Source organism: Haliotis rubra, unplaced genomic scaffold (genome assembly GCF_003918875.1).
Source record: "Haliotis rubra isolate DU_JTF1 unplaced genomic scaffold, ASM391887v1 Scf7, whole genome shotgun sequence".
NCBI lineage: Eukaryota > Metazoa > Mollusca > Gastropoda > Lepetellida > Haliotidae > Haliotis > Haliotis rubra.
Window position 1 is genome coordinate 3,949,805 of NW_025767412.1, and position 23,503 is coordinate 3,973,307.

General features: G+C 40.4%; 1 protein-coding gene across 1 annotated transcript in view; it reads left to right on the forward strand.

Moving 5' to 3' along the window:
- The first annotated feature begins 1,459 nt into the window (after positions 1-1,459).
- The window catches only part of LOC124258617 (transketolase-like), a 35,838-nt gene continuing 13,794 nt past the window's right edge, over positions 1,460-23,503 (forward strand). The window contains 4 exon segments of the mRNA XM_046692684.1: positions 1,460-1,669; positions 17,384-17,501; positions 18,385-18,498; positions 20,909-21,006. Of these exon segments, the coding sequence (XP_046548640.1) occupies positions 1,563-1,669; positions 17,384-17,501; positions 18,385-18,498; positions 20,909-21,006 (437 nt within the window). The 5' untranslated portion in view covers positions 1,460-1,562.

The following is a 23,503-nucleotide window of genomic DNA, read 5'->3' on the forward strand; positions in this document are numbered from 1 at the left end:
TAGTCCCACCTATTTGATTTCTGTAATAGTTTTCTTACCCATCCAAGCTTTTGGGCCGCAATTGTCTCTTTGATTTTTGGTACCTTTAATCCACCATGTTTAGGGAGAGATGTAACAATCTCCCTTTTAACTTTGTCTGGTTTTCCTTTCCAAATAAATCTAAAACATAGCTTTTGAAGCTTATCTAAGACATGATCTGGATATGAGGATTTGGGAGTGAAGCAAATAGGTGATTTAATTTGGAAGCAGGAGTGATTTCAAAACTGTGTTTCTTCCAAGGGAGCGAGTGTTGTGCTGACCAGGTATTCATTTCTTTGTAATTTGAGACAATTTATCAGAATAATTTTTTTCAACCATACTTTCTAAATCTATGTCAAAATGAATACCTAGAAGTGTAAATTCAGTATGAGTCCAGTCAAATATCCAGTCTTATTTAGTCTTGATCTCTTTTTTAATCCTATCCAAATTAGCTTTGTTTTTTCAATATTAATTTTTAGCCCAGACAATCTTGCAAAGAATTGTACTGTATTTAAGGCAGCATATAGACATCTTTCAGAACCATCCAGTGTCATTGTCGTATCATCAGCAAATTGTGACATAATGTATTCAATATTATCAATTCTATTCCTTTTAGATACTTATTATTTTTATCATTAAGGCCAAGATTTCTACACAAACCAAAAATATATAAGGCGATAGAGGATCCCCTTGACGACAGCTCCGGGTTATTTTAAAGAAGGGTGATGCAAAGTCATTAACCAATACACTGGATTCAATAGCATGATAGAAAAGATTTACCCATTGAATCAAATCTGGTCCAAAGTGATAGAAATTGAGAGTATATTTCAAGTCAAGCGAGTCAAAAGCTTTCTCAAAGTCAATCAATAGGAGTAGTCCAGGGATTTGATATGTTTCAGTATGTTCCATCAGGTCATAACTTAGTCTATAGTTACTTCTCCTATGTATCTTCCAATGATAAAGCACTTTGGTCTTCAGTGATGATACTTGGAAGAATGGGCTTAAAAAGTAATATATGCTTCAAGTAAAAAAAAGTCATTCGCGACTTCTGTGGTCATCCCAAAATATTCCATTTATATACTGTTGAAATAGCTTTTAAATGTACATGTACCATCAAATCCCTGCCTCGAAGATTAACCATAATCCTTAATACTACCATGGAACGACTTTCTTCACATCCACAGAAAGTATTAAAGACAACACCATGTTATTATCTTATCTAAATATTTAATAGCGATACGTTCAATGTATTATTACACAATTTATGTTTTGAAAAGAACGGATGGGTGTTTTAGTTATTTTTTTGTCCAACCACGAATATCTGATTCGTAAACTGGAATATTCGAACGCTGAGTCGTGGGCGACGAGTGAAAGCAATCCTCAGTGGACAGGGGTTATCTTTCCCGGGCGCGCCTTCCAGATGGCGCTGGCACTCAACATATAGGGTCGTAGGTTCATTGTCAAGGCCATTCCGCGCACACCGGCCTGCGAAGTTCGGTTGTAGAATTTGGATAGAGAAGAAGTATCCTGTGACAACTGTCAAAATGAGTGAATACCACAGACCAGATGCAAAGAAAATACAGACTTTAAAGGACATCGCCAATAAGCTCAGAATAAACAGCATCCTTTCGACCAATGCGAGCAACTCGGGGTAAGTTCTCAGTTGACCATGAACATGCATTTTATGCAAGCAGCGTGGGTGTTGGTCCCAACAGTAAATGTGTAAACTCATGGTTTGCTTATAGTATTCAGCCATGACTTTGCAAAAAAGATATTTGTAGATGTTATGAAAACTTGCCTACTTGAAATAATTTACTTCATGCATGCTTGCATATGAGAATTCATCTGCAACTCGTTGATTTTCCTGGAGAGAAATGGTATTATCCGATATTTTCATGATATTATCAAAGTTTTGATAGGTGCTTCCAGAGACCATATATCGTATATATGGTCTCTGGTGCTTCTTACAGATGTCATTACCAACTTTGAATAAAGCTGCTATTTTAGCATTATGGTTAGTCTATGTCCTTGAACGTGAATTGTTCTGAAATCCTGCAACTTTAAATTTCTGTGCAATTTATTCATTTTAGTGTAGTAAATTTAAGAGGGATACAGAATAACAATTTTTAAACTGTTGAAATATGGATCGGTTTTTGTTTCGTGGATCAAAATTTGCTCATTATGGCCAGTAACTTTGTCTGGTGTGCTCAACATCTGTTGGAGGATCGAAGAATGAATGAGAAGGTATACTTCATAACAAATAAAGATTGTGTATCTGCATAAACAAAGCCAAACTGACATATTTTTGTTGTTGATTAAGGGGCAGTGGGGTAGCCTAGTGGTTAAAGCGTTCGCTCATCACGTTTAAGACCCGAATTCGATTCCCCATATAGGTACAATATGTGAAGCCCATTTCTGGTGTCCCCAGCCAGGATTGTCATATATGTCTATGCATAGATTGTCATGTATGTCTGCACACAGGGTCGGGTCTGTGACATGTCTGCGCACAGGGTCGCATTATGTTCGCGCACAGGGTCGCGTACATGTCTCGCGACAGGGGTCGGGCATGTCTGCGTACATGGGGTTCGCATGTCTGCAAGCACAGGGTCGTACATGTCTGCGCGCATCGGTCTGCGTCATACATGTCTCGCGCATTGGGGCGACATGTTGCGTGGGTCGCATTATATGTCTGCGCACAGGGTCGTCGGTATGTCTGCGCATTGTGGGGTCGCATACATGTCTGCACACAGGGGTCGCATGTCTCAGGGTCGTATACAGGGTCGTACATGTCTGCACACAGGGGTCGTGTATGTCTGCACGCGGGTCATATATGTCTGCACACAGTGGTCATGTCTAAACACGAGGGGCATTATATATACCCTTGCCTGTACACAGGAGGTGCCTCACAGTTCGTGTGACAGGGTCTTTTCAGTTCACTGGTGATGTGACTGTAACCATCTTTCGTATCACCATCAGTGTAACGATCCGTTGACTTTCAGCTCGCCAGACAAGTACCCTATCCACCAGACCATGTCTGTGTGTTGATATTTCATGTGTTTGTACGCAATAAACTGTTACTGAAGTGGATAGTTGTGATGTTGATTTCTTCTTCTTGTACAGATATGCAGCTTGGGTACATGGACTTCTGTCATTACATAAATAATAGGATGTATTGTTCCATCTGTAAGTGAATATATTGAAACTGCGGTTATTAAGACAAAGATGTAGGACTCAACAGGCCATTGCACACTGATCTCATGTTGTTAAACAGGTTCCTGTGAAGTGGATTTATGGCATATGTAGAGCTAACCTCCGTCATTTGTTCATAGTATGGTGTTTTGTGATGCATATATCAGCTTTCAGTAGCTATAGTGAGAAGATTGGAAGATCAGCTTGTTATAAAATACCTGTTAGCCATTAGTTGCGGTTTCATGGTGTAAGATCAGAGGATCAGTTGCCATACTTTTCTTCGGCCATTTAGTCAAAAAAATTCACACAACCCAAACAAGTTGGATGTTTAAGTGATAATAGTGCAGATATGATTCAAGTTAACTGAACAAAAGTTCTTTCACTTGGTCAGTTAGACAGGAATCATGATCTGTGATATTGCTGATTCATCATGTTTCATGTTTTTCAGTGTTAATGTCTAATATTAATCTTTGAGGTTCAGATAGTGTAGGATCAGATACATACTGGCAAACAAGAATAAGTTGGACCGGCGCAGTGAACGCTTTTCGAGAATCAGGCGGTGCACGGCAATTTGGTTTGTGAAAGGTAGAGCAGATGTAGGCTAGTGCAGTGCATGGCGATGAAATTGATTCCACAGGTAGCTGCAACACCTTGCTCACAAGACTCTCACGTTGTCAGTGTAGCACTACACTTGATCGCAGACAACCTGGATCCCCTTTGCTCACAATGGCAAGCGCCAGTGGGTGGCACTCATGCATGCTATTATGGGTCAATTATCACTAATATCAGGTCGGTTATCAACTTATCCTTGTTTGCCAGTAGGAGCCATGGACCTTCACCCGACTTTCCAGAGTTAAATTTTTTCATCAGTACACATTAGAATTGGTCTTTAGTAAGCCATGCTTGTCCCCTTTGATTCAGTTTGAAGATCCAGGTTAGGCTTATTCTTCAGTAACCCATGCTTTTTGTACGAGGCGACTAACAGGATTGGGTGGTCAGGCTCGCTGACTTGGTTGACACATGTCATTGTATCCCAGTTGCATAGATCCATGCTCATGCTGTTGATCACTGGATTGTCTGGTCCAGTCTCGATTATTTAGAGGCCACTGCCATATAGGTGGAATATTTCTGAGTGTGGCATTGATGATGATGATGATGATAGGATATTTATATAATGCACATATCCACGCAACTGCATGCTCAAGGCGCATTGAACAACAACCAAAACAAAAACAGAATCTGTCCAACAGCAGGGCTCCAGATAAGGGCCATATTGGCGTATGTACTGATAAATAATATACACAATAGAATAGGCAATAATTTAGAAAACAGCATATACGCACCACAGCAATGATGTATGGTCTTAGAATCATTTACGGGTGTATTTATCTGAAAAGGTATTGTTTTATTGTTTATTGTGTTGTTTACACAAGAGTAGCAATGTTGCGGTGCATGTATGAAACGAAACTCCAGATTACTGATATTCCTATGAATTCCATTCAGTACTCTAAATGTACTCTTAAGGTTTTCCAGTACTCCTGCTTTACAAAATAAGGAGTACGTACTCCCGTTGTTGAAAAATTATCTGGAGGCCTGCAACAGGATTGTAAATGAAAGTTTACTTTATACAGTCCGCTTAAAAAATAAGGTCGGCACCAGAATTCAAGGGTCGGTCGTGTAATTGGAACCATAACTTTTTTATTTGGCTTAGTCACTGTTACGAAATCCTGGCTGTTGGTGGATTGATGTTTGAATAAATACCTGCTTTGTCATGTTTATATTTCTTCAGGGAGCATAACAAATTGCAAGTCATTCCATGGCATTTGATTGACTCACTTGCTGACAAGCCATTTTTGTCTGTTTCCATAGTTTACTCACATAAGAACTACATCCCGTTTGAACTACATCCCAAATTAACTACAGGGATTAATTATCTGAGTAGGGGCACCCACATGGCATGTAATGAGCACAGCCCATCAGCTCTCTCAGAAGAACTACATCCTTAAACTCCTATTGACCAGTAATTATGTTGTTGTATAGGTAGTAATCAGAAAGTAAAGGACAAGAGAGAAGGGTATGTTGTAGTTAGTGAATGTTCTTGTATTCATATGATAGAAAAAACAAGCCAAGCTTAGTATATTGGAGTAAAGGTATATTGGAGTAAAGGTGAAATATAAACGAAAGAGTCTTTTAAAATAGTTTGTTTATAGACTGCAATCCAGTACCACGATGCAGTTGGCTACTTATTGAAGCTGGGCTAAACTAGTTCTACATGGATCAGATTGGACACTGAGGATGAAACTGACGCTAAATTATCACACTAAATATATAAGCCTATCTATAGATGAACTATCTATACATCTATATATAAAACTTCAGACTTTATCTTCACAAGATCTTTCGCCGGTCAACGGCTCTTTATGTGCACCATAGGCGGAGCATAACGGTAGTAGCTATGTTGTCATGATGCCTATGATGTTACAGTTAGTGCCAATAGGTAATATGTAATAGATATATAAGACATATCTTCTTAGGTAGTTGAGAATGCTGTTCATAGAGCAGTAAAAGTCCCAAGAGAGACACTTATGAAAACAAAAGAAACAAATACAGAGATGGACATTCTTCCATTTGTTTGTACCTACAATCCTAATAACTGTACAATTATGCCCATTATAGAAGCAAATCTTCCAATTTTGTATAAAAGTGATATGAAAAAAGGTTGATCAGTCAGTAAAATTTCAAACACCTCGATGTGGAACTTGTTCACTGAAGACTGCAAATTTACATTTTGTGAAGGCAAACTATTTACTGTCAAAACGGACCATAACGTGTACTGTTTCTTGATTTGTCAGTAATAGACTAGGTGGGGATTATACTGTTTCTTGATTTGTCAGTAATAGACTAGGTGGGGATTATACTGTTTCTTGATTTGTCAGTAATAGACTAGGTGGGGATTGTACTGTTTCTTGATAGTAATAGACTAGGTGGGGATTGTACTGTTTCTTCTTGATAGTAATAGACTAGGTGGGGATAGGTGGGGATTGTACTGTTTCTTGATCAGTAATAGACTAGGTGGGGATTGTACTGTTTCTTGATAGTTGATAGTAATAGACTAGGTGGGGATTATACTGTTTCTTGATTTGTCAGTAATAGACTAGGTGGGGATTGTACTGTTTCTTGATTTGTCAGTAATAGACTAGGTGGGGATTATACTGTTTCTTGATAGTAATAGACTAGGTGGGGATTGTACTGTTTCTTGATAGTAATAGACTAGGTGGGGATTATACTGTTTCTTGATTTGTCAGTAATAGACTAGGTGGGGATTATACTGTTTCTTGATTTGTCAGTAATAGACTAGGTGGGGATTATACTGTTTCTTGATTTGTCAGTAATAGACTAGGTGGGGATTGTACTGTTTCTTGATTTGTCAGTAATAGACTAGGTGGGGATTGTACTGTTTCTTGATTTGTCAGTAATAGACTAGGTGGGGATTGTACTGTTTCTTGATAGTAATAGACTAGGTGGGGATTATACTGTTTCTTGATTTGTCAGTAATAGACTAGGTGGGGATTGTACTGTTTCTTGATAGTAATAGACTAGGTGGGGATTATACTGTTTCTTGATAGTAATAGACTAGGTGGGGATTATACTGTTTCTTGATTTGTCAGTAATAGACTAGGTGGGGATTGTACTGTTTCTTGATTTGTCAGTAATAGACTAGGTGGGGATTGTACTGTTTCTTGATAGTAATAGACTAGGTGGGGATTGTACTGTTTCTTGATTTGTCAGTAATAGACTAGGTGGGGATTGTACTGTTTCTTGATAGTAATAGACTAGGTGGGGATTGTACTGTTTCTTGATTTGTCAGTAATAGACTAGGTGGGGATTGTACTGTTTCTTGATTTGTCAGTAATAGACAAGGTGGGGATTGTACTGTTTCTTGATAGTAATAGACTAGGTGGGGATTGTACTGTTTCTTGTTTCTTGATTTGTCAGTAATAGACTAGGTGGGGATTGTACTGTTTCTTGATTTGTCAGTAATAGACTAGGTGGGGATTGTACTGTTTCTTGATTTGTAGTAATAGACTAGGTGGGGATTGTACTGTTTCTTGATTTGTCAGTAATAGACTAGGTGGGGATTGTACTGTTTCTTGATTTGTCAGTAATAGACTAGGTGGGGATTGTACTGTTTCTTGATTTGTCAGTAATAGACAAGGTGGGGATTGTACTGTTTCTTTCTTGATAGTAATAGACTAGGTGGGGATTATACTGTTTCTTGATTTGTCAGTAATAGACTAGGTGGGGATTGTACTGTTTCTTGATAGTAATAGACTAGGTGGGGATTGTACTGTTTCTTGATTTGTCAGTAATAGACTAGGTGGGGATTGTACTGTTTCTTGATTTGTCAGTAATAGACTAGGTGGGGATTATACTGTTTCTTGATCAGTAATAGACTAGGTGGGGATTGTACTGTTTCTTGATAGTCAGTAATAGACTAGGTGGGGATTTTCTTTCTTTGTCAGTAATAGACTAGGTGGGGATTGTACTGTTTCTTGATCAGTAATGTCAGGTGGGGATTGTAATAGACTAGGTGGGGATTATACTGTTTCTTGATCAGTAATAGACTAGGTGGGGATTATACTGTTTCTTGATTTGTCAGTAATAGACTAGGTGGGGATTGTACTGTTTCTTGATAGTAATAGACTAGGTGGGGATTGTACTGTTTCTTGATTTGTCAGTAATAGACTAGGTGGGGATTATACTGTTTCTTGATTTGTCAGTAATAGACTAGGCCAGATTGTACTCTTTCTTGATCAGTAATAGACTAGGTGGGGATTGTACTGTTTCTTGATTTGTCAGTAATAGACTAGGTGGGGATTGTACTGTTTCTTGATTTGTCAGTAATAGACTAGGTGGGGATTGTACTGTTTCTTGATTTGTCAGTAATAGACTAGGTGGGGATTGTACTGTTTCTTGATTTGTCAGTAATAGACAAGGTGGGGATTGTACTGTTTCTTGATTTGTCAGTAATAGACAAGGTGGGGATTGTACTGTTTCTTGATTTGTCAGTAATAGACAAGGTGGGGATTGTACTGTTTCTTGATTTGTCAGTAATAGACTAGGTGGGGATTGTACTGTTTCTTGATTTGTCAGTATTAGTCAGTAATAGACTAGGTGGGGATTATACTGTTTCTTGATTTGTCAGTAATAGACTAGGTGGGGATTGTACTGTTTCTTGATTTGTCAGTAATAGACTAGGTGGGGATTGTACTGTTTCTTGATTTGTCAGTAATAGACTAGGTGGGGATTGTACTGTTTCTTGATTTGTCAGTAATAGACAAGGTGGGGATTGTACTGTTTCTTGATTTGTCAGTAATAGACTAGGTGGGGATTGTACTGTTTCTTGATTTGTCAGTAATAGACTAGGTGGGGATTGTACTGTTTCTTGATTTGTCAGTAATAGACTAGGTGGGGATTGTACTGTTTCTTGATAGTAATAGACCAGGTGGGGATTGTACTGTTTCTTGATTTGTCAGTAACAGACTAGGTGGGGATTGTACTGTTTCTTGATTTGTCAGTAATAGACTAGGTGGGGATTGTACTGTTTCTTGATTTGTCAGTAACAGACTAGGTGGGGATTATACTGTTTCTTGATTTGTCAGTAATTTTAGGTGGGGATTATACTGTTTCTTGATGCAGTAATAGACCTGTCTCTGATTTTGTAGGTTTGTCAACATATTTTTCTGCATGGATGATTAAAAATGCTGTTTTGTAGTTGTAGATATTTTTATAATTCAATGAAATTGACTTTGTGATGTGTTTGGGGGGGTGAAGAGGAGAAACATTTCAACGAACATAAGATGTCTGTGAGTGTTTATTGTATTACTATTAGTGAAAAACAAAACATTTTCGCTCTTATTTATATTATTACGTAGTGTGCATAGAAATGAATGGTCAGGAATGATACAGTGCTGAATATGGGCTCTTGTTCCCAAAAGATCTCATTTTTTAATATATTGTTTGTCTATACAGCAAGTCAAAGCTACTGTACCCAAAAATCACTTGTCTCGAGTGATTGACCAAGTAGTCACATCATCTTGGGTTCATGTTAAAGGTAACAAATGGAGAAACTCGCCAAAATGTGAATTTTTTAAGGAGGCGTGGATGTAAGCGATTGCCTAAAATCACTATGAATGCACTCCCTAAAACATTCTCTGTATTGAGTTTTGTACGATTTGGGAAAGAATGGACATTGAGATCAGGTAATACAGGGTTGTTCTGTATCGTCTCGCACAGTTTCACTTCGGCCCTTACCAGGTTATTTAGTACAAGGAGTCAAAATGAAGGAGTCTAGGATATCCTCGGGTTCTGAATCTTCCAGATAGGCCTCTATCAAATTCATGCATTTTCAGAAACTTAATGTTAGTCAAGTTGGGGTGGTGGGGTAGGCTAGTGGTTAAAGCGTTCGCTCGTCACACCAAAAACTTCGGTTCCATTCCCCTATGGATATAATGTGTGAAGCCCTTTTCAGGTATCCCCGGTCGTGATATTACTGGAACATTGCTAAAAGTGGCATTAAACTTAACACACTCACTCAATGTTAGTCAGGGTCGTTTCATTGCGTCATGGTCATAACTTGTTGCAAAGCTGACATTTTATCGTACGTGAATCAACAATAAAACCGACTTTCTAAATCACTTAAATACAAATCCACTCAAACACTCTCCCATTCACTCACTCACTCACTCACTGTTAGTCATGGTCGTCTCGGTGAAACATCGTCAAATTCTATTTCTGCAACTAGCATGATGTTGTATCATTCGATTCCACACCAATCCATTTACATGCAATCTCTCCACACGACCATGTCTGGAATATCAATGAGATGCACAATGATAACTGTTGACTGGGGTAATAAAACTGGGGTCACATTCGCTGATGGTGCGACCATAGTAATTCATTCTTCAGCTGGGACTTGCAGCAGCTGGTTAATTGATTCACTTGTTGGTTAATTAATTCACTTGCTGGTTAATTAATTCAGTTGTTTTTGTCTTCATTTCTGTTTGGTATTCTTTCGTCTGTCACAAATATTGCCAAATTTCACTCCCATTCTTTATATGATGTTCTTTATGATAGATGTATACCTTTACTCTACGATGTTGTTCATCATAGACTTACTAACATATGTATGAACTCCTATTTATAATAAAAGGATTCCCACAGCAGACGGTTGTGATTTTGTATGATGGAACTAAATAAATAGAAACAGAAATTTGTTTTATATGCCATTTCTCTTCTGATAAAAAAGTATCCAAAATTGTTTTTCTTAACTTTGCATCTTGAATAATCTCTTCTGATAAGTGAGTGAGTTTAGATTTACGCTGCTCTCAGCAATATTCCAGCCACATGGCGGCAGTCTGTAAATAATCGGAACTGGACCAGACAATCCAGGGATCAACAGCATGAACATTGATCTACGCAACTGGGATACGGTGACGTGTCAACCCAGTCAGCGATCCTGACAACCGGATCCCGTTCGTCGCCTCTTATGACAAGCGTGGGTTACTGAAGATGAATTCTAACCCGGACCTTCACAGGTCTGATAAGACAGAAGTATGTTCAGAAGTCTATTTAAGATGTCTTGTATTCCATCATCACTGATCATTGCATAAGTGATGGCTATACTTTGTGAGAGTGGTCACCATGGGGAACACCCTCTAACCCAACCGATCCGTGAAGATCTGGGTTAGAATTGCTCTTCAGTAACCCATGCATGTCCTATAGGGTCGGTGGTGTAGCCCAATGGTTAAAGCATCCACTCATTACGCTGAAGACCCAGGTTTGATTCCCCACATTGGTACAATGTGTGAAACCCACTTCTGGTTCACCCTGTGTGACATTGCTGGAATATTGCAAAAAGTGGCGTAAAACCATACTTTCTCGCTCTGGCCTCTATTAGTCGTCAGTTATCTAGACTCATGAAGATCAAGGTTAGAATTGATCTGCGCAACCCATGCTTGACATAAGAGGCGACTAACGGGATCGGTTGGTCAGGCTCACTGACTTGGTTGACTCATGTCATCGTATCCATATTGTGTAGAATGATGCTCATGATGTTGATCACTGGATTGTCTGGTCCAGACTCGTTTATTTATACACCACCGTCATATAGGTGGAATATTGTTGAGTGCGCGTAAAACTAAACTCGCTCACTCACTCTAACCCAACCAGGTTTCATCCTTTTCATTGTAAGAATCCTAGTGTTTGCAATATTCTTTCTGGTAAATTGATGTTTCTTAATATGTAATCTTGATATGCTTAGTGTTCCTTTGGCATGTCGGAGAACCAATCTGTATGTCACTTAGCTGAACTGTCGGTATGTCAGAGAGCAGATCTGTTGGTATGTCACAGAGCTGATCTGTTGGTATGTCACAGAGCTGATATGTTGGTTTGTCACAGAGCTGATCTGTTGGTATGTCACAGAGCTGATATGTTGGTATGTCACATCACAGTGCTGATCTGTTGGTATGTCACAGTGCTGATCTGTTGGTATGTCATGGAGCTGATCTGTTGGTATGTCATGGAGCTGATCTGTTGGTATGTCATGGAGCTGATCTGTTGGTATGTCATGAAGCTGATCTGTTGGTATGTCACAGAGCTGATCTGTTGGTATGTCATGGAGCTGATCTGTTGGTATGTCATGAAGCTGATCTGTTGGTATGTCACAGAGCTGATCTGTTGGTATGTCATGGAGCTGATCTGTTGGTATGTCATGGAGCTGATCTGTTGGTATGTCACAGAGCTGATCTGTTGGTATCTCAGAGCTGATCAGTTGGTATGTCACAGAGCTGATCAGTTGGTATGTCACAGAGCTGAACTGTTGGTATGTCACAGAGCTGAACTGTAGGGAAAATATTTGGTCTGTAGCAAGTCCACTACCTTTGGCTTCTCCCTTATCCCCCTCCCGTCCCCCAGATAAAATTCAATAGAAGTCCTTTAATATGTAGGTCACCTTCACAGTCTGGTGATTGTGTACATGTGAAGTATTGAATTTACATCCTGGATGGAGCAGTACATTGTTGGCAAAATTGTGTTCATCAGTTAAGTTTGTCAGGTGAATGGGCATTATAAAGTTTTTAACACTGAATTTAACTAGGGGTGAAAACAGTTACGGAGAGATATGTAGTTTTATGAGGTAATATTTTGGGATGCACACTCTCTCTCTCTTAGAGATGTTTATTTCAATGGTATACCTATTGTTAATAAAATGTTAATAAGTGATTAAACTTTTCATTACTTTTCAAAACTGTCGATCTTAAATAATAGAATTAAGCCAGAAGCCACAGGTGGTGAGGTAAAACCAGGCAAAATAACCTTCGGGTGAAATTACGAGTTTTGTGAGTGGACACCTAACATTAGAAAGTGATTGCCAGAATGTGTAATTATGTCAACTTCATACTAACCAAAAGTGCTTGAATTAGTTTCAACTAACTTGATTTTAATTAAAAATAGAATTTGTTGATATAATTCTATGGATAATTTAGATCTTATATCTTCTTATTTCTTCTCGGGGCGGTGGGGTAGCCTAGTGGTTAAAGTGTTGTTCGTCAGCGAAGACCGGGTTGAATCCCCACATGGATACAATGTGTGAAGCCCATTTCTGGTGTCCCCTGCCGTGACGTTGCTGGAATATTGCTTAAAGTGGCGTAAAACCAAACTCACTCAGTCAGTCAGTCAGTCTTATTTCTTCTCAATCTGTCATAAGTTGTGTCACAAATAATACCTTTCCACTCCAACCCAGTGCGCACTTATTCCTCAGTTATATTTTAGGTCTGATACATTCAAGAAAATATAATACACGTAAAGGTCCAGGTTAGAATGAACTTTCAATACCCCATGCTTGTCGTAAGAGGCGACTATGCTGGATCGGGTGGTCAGGCGATTATTTACAGACCACCGCCATATAGCTGACTTGGTTGACACTGTCAATTAACAACACTTTGCAACTGAAAGCGTTAAGCTAGTCTAATTGACCAAAGACCGGGTTCCATTCCCCACAGGGGTACAAAGTGTGAAGCCAATTTCTGGTGTACCCCGTCATGATATTGCTGGAATATTGCTAAAATGGTGTAAAACTAAACTCACTCACTCACTATACTTTCATTAACCCATAATTATCATGGAAGTTGACATCAAGTTCAAAAGTGTATTGGAATCAGTGTTTGCCCTTTACAATGTTAAATACTGCTATAGGAGAGCTTGAGAGATGTTAGATCCAGCTGTATCCATGTGTACATATTACATGGTCAGGACGCCTATGTCAAGATAGTCCTTCGCACAATGTAGCATATACATGTTATACCAGGCCTCCCTCGTGGACATTGGTCAGTCTGTTTCCATACATGATATTCCCCAATGTAGCATATACATGTTATACCACTCCTCCCTCGTGGTCATTGGTCAGTCTGTTTCCGTACTTAATATTCCCCAATGTAGCATATACATGCTATACCAGGCCTCCCTCGTGGACATTGGTCAGTCTGTTTCCATACATGATATTCCCCAATGTAGCATATACATGTTATACCACTCCTCCCTCGTGGTCATTGGTCAGCCTGTTTCGGGGGTCGTACTTAATATTCCCCAATGTAGCATATACATGCTATACCAGGCCTCCCTCGTGGACATTGGTCAGTCTGTTTCTGTACTTAATATTCCCCAATGTAGCATATACATGTTATACCACTCCTCCCTCGTGGTCATTGGTCAGTCTGTTTCCGTACTTAATATTCCCCAATGTAGCATATACATGCTATACCAGGCCTCCCTCGTGGACATTGGTCAGCCTGTTTCCGTTCTTAGTATTCCCCAATGTAGCATATACATGCTATACCAGGCCTCCCTCGTGGACATTGGTCAGCCTGTTTCAGGCCTCCCTCGTAATATTTCCCAATGTAGCATGTAGCATATACATGTTATACCACTCCTCCCTCGTGGTCATTGGTCAGTCTGTTTCCGTACTTAATATTCCCCAATGTAGCATATACATGTTATACCAGGCCTCCCTCGTGGACATTGGTCAGCCTGTTTCCGTACTTAATATTCCCCAATGTAGCATATACATGTTATACCAGGCCTCCCTCGTGGACATTGGTCAGCCTGTTTCCGTACTTAATATTCCCCAATGTAGCATATACATGTTATACCACTCCTCCCTCGTGGACATTGGTCAGCCTGTTTCTGTACTTAATATGCTGCACATCGTATATACTAAGCCTTCATATTGGACACTGGTCAGTCAGTTTGTCTCGATATTGCTCTACAGTGCTGGGTGACATGCTGTTGCCGATACCGTCCTACTGACCCAGCTGTCATGTAGATAGGCCTATCACTTAGCAAGGTCACTTGAGCCACACTCAGCAAGGTTGATGTAGCAACACTGGCCTGCCTGTCACAGATCAGCCGGAATTAGGTTGCCTATCTGTACATGCACTGGTCAGGTTATTTTGTCTTCCCTCACTGATGTCAGCCGAGGTTCATGTGTTACTAGATTGAAATGCTGTATTCATTGTTCTGTCTCCCATAGTGAGAGAGTGAGTGACTTTTGTTTTACGCCGCTTATACTAGCAATATTTCAGCAGTATCACAGCTGGCGCCACCAGAAATGGGCTTCACACATTGTACCCATGTGTGGAATCAAACCCAGGTCGTCTGTGTGACGATTGAACACTGTTACCACTAGGCTACCCTGCTGCCCCGTCTCCTATCAGGCCAGTTTTGTAGCCCATGCTTGTCTCAGTAACCCATGCATGTCCTATAGGGTCGGTGGTGTAGCCCATGCTTGTCTCAGTAACCCATGCATGTCCTATAGGGTCGGTTGTGTAGCCCATGCTTGTCTCAGTAACCCATGCATGTCCTATAGGGTCGGTGGTGTAGCCCATGCTTGTCTCAGTAACCCATGCATGTCCTATAGGGTCGGGTGGTGTAGCCCGATGTCTTGTCAGTAACCCATGCATGTCCTATAGGGTCGTGTAGGTGTCAGCCCATGCATGTCCTATAGGGTCGTGTAGTGTGTCTCATGCATGTAACCCATGCATGTCCTATAGGGTCGGTGGTGTAGCCCATGCTTGTCTCAGTAACCCATGCATGTCCTATAGGGTCGGTGGTGTAGCCCATGCTTGTCTCAGTAACCCATGCATGTCCTATAGGGTCGGTAGTGTAGCCCATGCCTGCCCATGTGGTGTAGCCCATGCTTGTCTCAGTCGGTGTAATGCTTGTCTCATAACCCATGTCCTATAGGGTCGTGTGGTGTAATGCCCATGCTTGCTTGTCTCAGTAACCCATGCATGTCCTATAGGGTCGGTGGTGTAGCCCATGCTTGTCTCAGTAACCCATGCATGTCCTATAGGGTCGGTGGTGTAGCCCATGCTTGTCTCAGTAACCCATGCATGTCCTATAGGGTCGGTGGTGTAGCCCATGCTTGTCTCAGTAACCCATGCATGTCCTATAGGATTGTTTCAGTAACCCATGCATGTCCCTATAGAGGTCAGGGGTGTAGCCCATGCTTGTCTCAGTAACCCATGCATGTCCTATAGGGTCGGTAGTGTAGCCCATGCTTGTTTCAGTAACCCATGCATGTCCTATAGGGTCGGTGGTTTAGCCCAATGGTTAAAGCATCCACATGTCCTATAAGACCCAGGTTCAGTAACCCATGCATGTCCTATAGGGTCTTGGTACAATGTGTGTAACCCATGCTTCCTATAGGGTGGTTAACCTCAGTAACCCATGCATGACATTGCTGGAATATAGCAAAATGGTTAAAGCATCCACTCATTACTTTGAAGACCCAGGTCTCGATCAGTCATAAAGAATCTCGGTCTGGTCTCTATCGCTATCATATTAACTAGACCCATGAAGATCAAGGTTAGAATGTGCTTGATGTAAGACTTGAGCAAAGGGATTGGGTGTCAGGCTCGCTGACTTTGTTGGCTGATGTTTGATCACATAAAGAATCAATTTTCACTAACATGTGAGGTCAGTTTAAAAATTTCAGATTTCAATTATATTTCAGACATACAGCACCTGTTATACATTTAGCGAATCAATGTTTAAAACACTGCATGAGAAATCAATTTTCACTAACGTGGGGTCAGTTTAAAAATTTCAGATTTCAATTATATTTCAGACATACAGCACCTGTTTACATTTAAAACACTGCATGAGAAATGTATTAAAAGAAGCCTATTGCCCTTAATTTGCTAATAGTGTTCCATAATATATAGGTATTAGGGAAGACAACATGCCCAGACTGTGCATAATCGTCTACATAGATACGGTTAAACCAGATGGTTACTTCTTTGTTAGAAAGAATTATCTCCCTTGTTCATCTTACTTCTAAAATGATGTTTGAAAGTCGTTCTCCCAGGATAAAATGGGGTAGTTATGAAGTTAAAGCGTACGCTCGTCACGCCGAAGACCCTGGTTTGATTCCCCACATGGGTAAAATGTGTGAAGCCCATTTCTGGTGTCCCCTGCCGTGATATTGCTGGAATATTGCTAAAAGCGGCGTAAAACCATATTCAGCCAGTCAGTGTATGACATTTGCTTGTCTCTGTACGACATTGGCTTGTCTATGTGTGACATTCTCTTGTCTTTGTGTGACATTTGCCTGTCCTTGTATGACATTTGCTTGTCATTTTACATTTGCTTGTCTATGTGTGACATTCTCTCTTTTTTGTACGACATTTGCTTGTCGTTTTACGACATTCACTTGTCTATGTATGACATTCGCTTGACTATGTGTGGCATTCGCTTGTCTTTGTATGACATTTGCTTGTCTATGTGTGGCATTCGCTTGTCTATGTATGACATTCGTTTGTCTATGTGTGGCATTTGCTTGTCTTTGTATGACATTCGCTTGTCTATGTATGACATTTGCTTGTCTTTGTATGACATTCGCTTGTCTATGTGTGGCATTTGCTTGTCTTTGTATGACATTCGCTTGTCTTTGTGTGACATTCGCTTGTCTTTAAAATCATGTTTCACAAATGCCGCATCAGCTGATAATGCTAGCTCCGTAATGGAAAAAGAGGCAGTGAAGAAGCAATGCCGTCCTCCCAATTGAACGCTACATGTCTGTAACTGTCTGTAACTGTGTGTAATTTTATTGCTTCAGTCACCCAACATCATGCTGCTCCATGGCCGATATCATGTCTGTGTTGTTCTTCGACACCATGCGCTACAGCACTGCAGAGCCGCGGAGTGCCTCAGCGGACAGGTTCGTCCTCTCCAAGGTACGGAATGCATATTAGAGTGACTATGACCAAAGGAGCATGACCAAAATAGCATTACCTTTTCCTCAATTTTTCATATTTCTTCAGATTTTTCAGGATGTTGGGTAGCCTTAAGATTTTTGTTTGCACTTAATAAACAATGCCTACATGGACAGTTTCAGCTTTCCTCTCTGGCGATGCACCATCATGGTAGTAATAACAATAATGGTCCATTGTCATGCACAATGCTTGCTCGAAGCGCCCAAACAATCTGATTACTATTACCCTTGATAACCCAAGCTGCCTGTTAGATGCTGGAGAGTTATGGTCACTTGACTTTATCCCACCGGGTACCTATTTTCTGCTGGGTGAACAGAGGCAGTTTTGAACTCACTTGCCTAATGTGAGACCACATGTATCACTTATGCTTTCTTGTGGAGCAGGACTGAAGTCATAGAAACTCTCAGGAGTCAAGCTGCCAAACACGGTCACCCATCCAAGGATTCTCCACACCGCCTAACATTGCTTAACTTCAACTGAATTGTGACCTGAGCTCTGTGTGCAAGACCACTTGCCACCACATACATTACATAAAACTCAAATGCATGCACTCAAAAATTGTCACATGAATGTCTCGGTTTTGATTCTCCACATGGGTACAATGTGTGGAGCCCATTTCACGTGTCCCCAGATATGATATTGGAATGTTCCTAAAAGTGACAAACAGCCATATTCACTTTCATGAAAGAAGGTTGTACTTGTCCAGCAATACATGTTGCCATCATCTTAAAACTGGGCACACAGCTTTGTTTCTTGTAGGAGAAATTTATTAATTGCAATCTACAATATTCTTTGGGCCTGTGCAATAACATTCTTGGATGACATGTGTGTTCTTCTGTTTCAGGGCCATGCTGCTCCCATACTGTATGCTGCCTGGGCTGAGGCAGGTTTGTTCCCCGAGTCCGATCTCATGAACCTGCGCAAACTCTCCTCTGATCTGGAAGGACATCCAACTCCGGTATGTCACCTGTGTTTTGTGCAATACCTTCACATGAAACTCCCTGTGTCACTGGAGCTGCCTGTGTTTTGTGCAATACCTTCACATGAAACTCCCCTGAACTCCTGTGTTTTGTGCAATACCTTCTGTGTTTTGTGCAATACCTTCACATGGAGCTCCCTGTGTTTTGTGCAATACCTTCACATGGAACTCCCTGTGTCACCTGTGTTTTGTGCAATACCTTCACATGGAACTCCCTGTGTTTTGTGCAATACCTTCACATGAAACTCCCTGTGTCACCTGTGTTTTGTGCCCCTGTGTTTTGTGCAATACCTTCACATGGAACTCCCTGTGTTTTGTGCAATACTTCTTCACATGGAACTCCCTGTGTCACCTGTGTTTTTTGTGCAATACCTTCACATGGAGCTCACCTGTGTTTTGTCACCTGTGTTTTGTGCAATACCTTCACATGAAACTCCGTGTGTCACCTGTGTTTTGTGCAATACCTTCACATGGAACTCCCTGTGTCACCTGTGTTTTGTGCAATACCTTCCCATGGACCTCCCTGTGTCACCTGTGTTTTGTGCAATACCTTCACATGGAACTCCCTGTGCCCCCTGTGCATATATTTTTAATGTACAAAATGGTTAGACAAACCCCCTGCCCCGCCCCTAAAAGTGTGTACAAAATTGATTGAACCCCCTCCTATCTTCCGAGAACAAAATGGGTGACCCCCACCATAAAATCATCACCCCTCTAGCCATAAATTATGAACGGTCCCTAACTGTGTGTCACCTAAGTGACTAGACTAGTGATTGTAGTATTTCTTCATCACACTCTAGGTTTGATTCCCCACATAGTTGCCATAGGTGAAGCCTTTACCAGTGCTCCATGGGTAGCCTAGTGGTTAAAGCGTTCGCTGGTCACACCAAAGACCCGAGTTCGATTCCCCACATGGGTACAATGTGTGGAGTCAACTTCTGGTCTACCCTGCCATGATATTGCTGGAATATTGCTAAAAACGGTGTGAATCCATACTCACTCACTCGCACATTGTGGAGATATATCATGAGCGATATGGTTTGCATATTGTTGATGCTTCTTAAACAACATTGACTCCCTCTTATGGTGTATGTTTTGTCTTGCAGAGACTGAACTTAAACAACATTGACTCCCTCTTATGGTGTATGTTTTGTCTTGCAGAGACTGAACTTAAACAACATTGACTCCCTCTTATGGTGTATGTTTTGTCTTGCAGAGACTGAACTTAAACAACATTGACTAAACAACCCTCTTATGGTGTATGTTTTGTTTTACAGAGACATTGAACTTAAACAACATTGACTGACTCTCTTATGGTGTATGTTTTGTCTTGCAGAGACTGAACTTAAACAACATTGACTCCCTCTTATGGTGTATGTTTTGTCTTGCAGAGACTGAACTTAAACAACATTGACTCCCTCTTATGGTGTGTATGTTTTGTCTTACAGAGACTGAACTTAAACAACATTGACTCCCTCTTATGGTGTATGTTTTGTCTTGCAGAGACTGAACTTAAACAACATTGGCTCCCTCTTATGGTGTATGTTTTGTCTTGCAGAGACTGAACTTTAAACAACATTGGCTCCCTCTTATGGTGTATGTTTTGTCTTGCAGAGACTGAACTTAAACAACATTGACTCCCTCTTATGGTGTATGTTTTGTCTTGCAGAGACTGAACTTAAACAACATTGACTCCCTCTTATGGTGTATGTTTTGTCTTGCAGAGACTGAACTTAAACAACATTGACTCCCTCTTATGGTGTATGTTTTGTCTTGCAGAGACTGAACTTAAACAACATTGACTCCCTCTTATGGTGTATGTTTTGTCTTGCAGAGACTGAACTTAAACAACATTGACTCCCTCTTATGGTGTATGTTTTGTCTTGCAGAGACTGAACTTAAAACAACATTGGCTCCCTCTTATGGTGTATGTTTTGTCTTGCAGAGACTGAACTTAAAACAACATTGACTCCCTCTTATGGTGTATGTTTTGTCTTGCAGAGACTGAACTTAAAACAACATTGACTCCCTCTTATGGTGTATGTGTTTTGTCTTGCAGAGACTGAACTTAAACAACATTGACTCCCTCTTATGGTGTATGTTTTGTCTTGCAGAGACTGAACTTAAACAACATTGACTCCCTCTTATGGTGTATGTTTTGTCTTGCAGAGACTGAACTTAAACAACATTGACTCCCTCTTATGGTGTATGTTTTGTCTTGCAGAGACTGAACTTAAACAACATTGACTCCCTCTTATGGTGTATGTTTTGTCTTGCAGAGACTGAACTTAAACAACATTGGCTCCCTCTTATGGTGTATGTTTTGTCTTGCAGAGACTGAACTTAAACAACATTGGCTCCCTCTTATGGTGTATGTTTTGTCTTGCAGAGACTGAACTTCATTGATGTTGCAACAGGGTCACTAGGTCAAGGACTGAGCGTCGCAGCAGGCATGGCGTACACGGCCAAACATTTTGATAAAGCGGAGTAAGTAATTCAGCTTCATGTTAACTTCTTAACCAACACTTGAAATGACATGGCTTTAATTCACAGTTTGCCTTGTCATGTTTTGGTCCTATCCTTGTTGGCGTGGTGCTAAATTAGTTGACTGTGGCATAAAACATTTGTTTATATTCACACGGTTTTGGCTCAGTTTCTAACATGCTTTGTTGAAGTGAAGTTCTGTTTGAAGCTCTGTATGCCCCTTTGTATGCCCCTTTGATTGTCATCAAAGACGACCATGTCATTTGCCATGTAGATGGTGTCTGCATTGCCTTTGGTTCGATCCATGTGTTTCATACGGAAAAAAACTTCTTGTTACTCAGACTGGTGATCATCACTGTATAAGTGGAAATGTCTTAAGCAACAATCAATGACATTTTGCCTCACTTCACCTCTCCTAACCATACCTCACCTTACCATAAACCTCAAATCACCTCACCATATCCTAACCATACCTCACCTAACCTCTTTCACATCCTCTTATCTCACCTCACCATCTAACCATACCTCACCTTAACTCACCATACTTCACCTTAACTCGCCATACCCCACCTTAACTCGCCATACCCCACCTTAACTCACCATAACTCACATTAACTCACCATACCTCACATTAACTCATTATACCTCACATTAACTCACATTAACTCACCTTAACTCAACATACCTCACCTAACCCCATTTGAGTCATCTTATCTCCTAACCATATCTCACCTTAACTCATCTCACCTAACTTAACCACACCTCACTTCACCATGCCCATTGCTAATATGCTATTAACTATCTTTCATGCCTTAAGCATGTTTCACCTGGATGTGTTTGTCAAACAATGTTCGTAATTTGGCAAACAACTGACTTCTCCTTTTTTAATGTTTTTCAGCAAGTTGTAAGTATCAATACCATGGTTACCGTTTTGGTCTGTTTTCATGTTATCATTTGTGGGGGATTAATTGTTAAGTTTCTTACTCCGAGGGTAGAATGAATAATATTGTGTTCAATTTCAGTCGAATACTTTCATGGAGGACTGTCATCATGACAAACTAATGATAATATTTTCCAATGTGCACATCCGGTCTTTTGTATACTATCTCAGTTATTTTTATCCCCCGTAACGCGTTTTGCGGGGGGTATTAAAATGGACTATGTGCGTCCGTCCGTCCTTCCATCCGTGCACATTTGTCTTTTCCGGAGCAGAACTCTAAAACCGTTCAATATTTCTTCACCAAACTTGGCACATAGATTGATCTGGTGGTGTACTGGTGACTTTTGGTAGTTTTGGATTTCTGAATAAAATATTTTGGCATTTCCATGGCAACAAGTTTGACTTAGACTGAAATTGGTGGTTGTGCTCTTTTCCGGAGCAGAACTCTAAAACCGTTCAATTTTTCTTCACCAAACTTGGCACATAGATAGATCTGGTGGTGTACTGGTGCCTTTTGGTAGTTTTGGAATTCTGAATAAAATATTTTGGCATTTCCATGGCAACAAGTTTGACTTAGACTGAAATTGGTGGTTGTGCTCTTTTCCCGAGCAGAACTCTAAAACCGTTCAATTTTTCTTCACCAAACTTGGCACATAGATTGATCTGGTGGTGTACTGGTCACTTTTGGTAGTTTTGGAATTCTGAATAAAATATTTTGGCATTTCCATGGCAACTAGTTTGATTTAGACTGAAATTGGTGATAGTGCTCCTTTCTGGAGCAGAACTATAAAAACCTTTCAATACTCTCCTTCCACTTTTCTATATACACCTAAATATTTGACATAATCATAACTCGTAGACATAATCAGGAAGAGTATTTTGCCATTGCGGGGGATATTGATGACTTTGTCTTCTTGTTATGTTTTTATTGTTTTGCTTTGCCTTACTGTAGCAGTGGCTGAAGTCAGTGTATTGTCAGTCAGAGACAGGGATATATGTCTCCGTGATGAACAAAAATGATTTTCATATTGTGAAGATAGATCTTGGTGGACTACGTATGTGCTTCATGGTGAATTATGTGCATGCATCATGTTGGTTTACGTACATGCATCATGGTGGATCTAGAAATATGGTTGACTATGTACATGCATATGTGCATCATGTGTGGTTGCATCATTACGGATTACAAACGTACATACCAGGGAAGAGCCGGGTTAGAATTCAGCAATTCGTGCTCGGATCGGGTGATAAGGCTTGGTTGACACATAATCATTGGATTGACTATTGATCCATATTTAATTATATACAGTTAGTATATAAAAGTGAGTGAGTTTAGTTTTACGCCGCACTCGGCAATAATCCAGCTTGGCGGTCTGTCGATAATCGAGTCTGGACCAGACAATCCAGGGATCTACAGCAGGAACATCAATCAAGTATTTATATAATATACCATGATATACCTACCGGTATGTTTGTTGTTTAAACCTATAATTCACCATGATGCACTTACAAATACTAACTGACCTGTGAAGGTCCTGACCGCCTCCGCGGTGTAGTGGT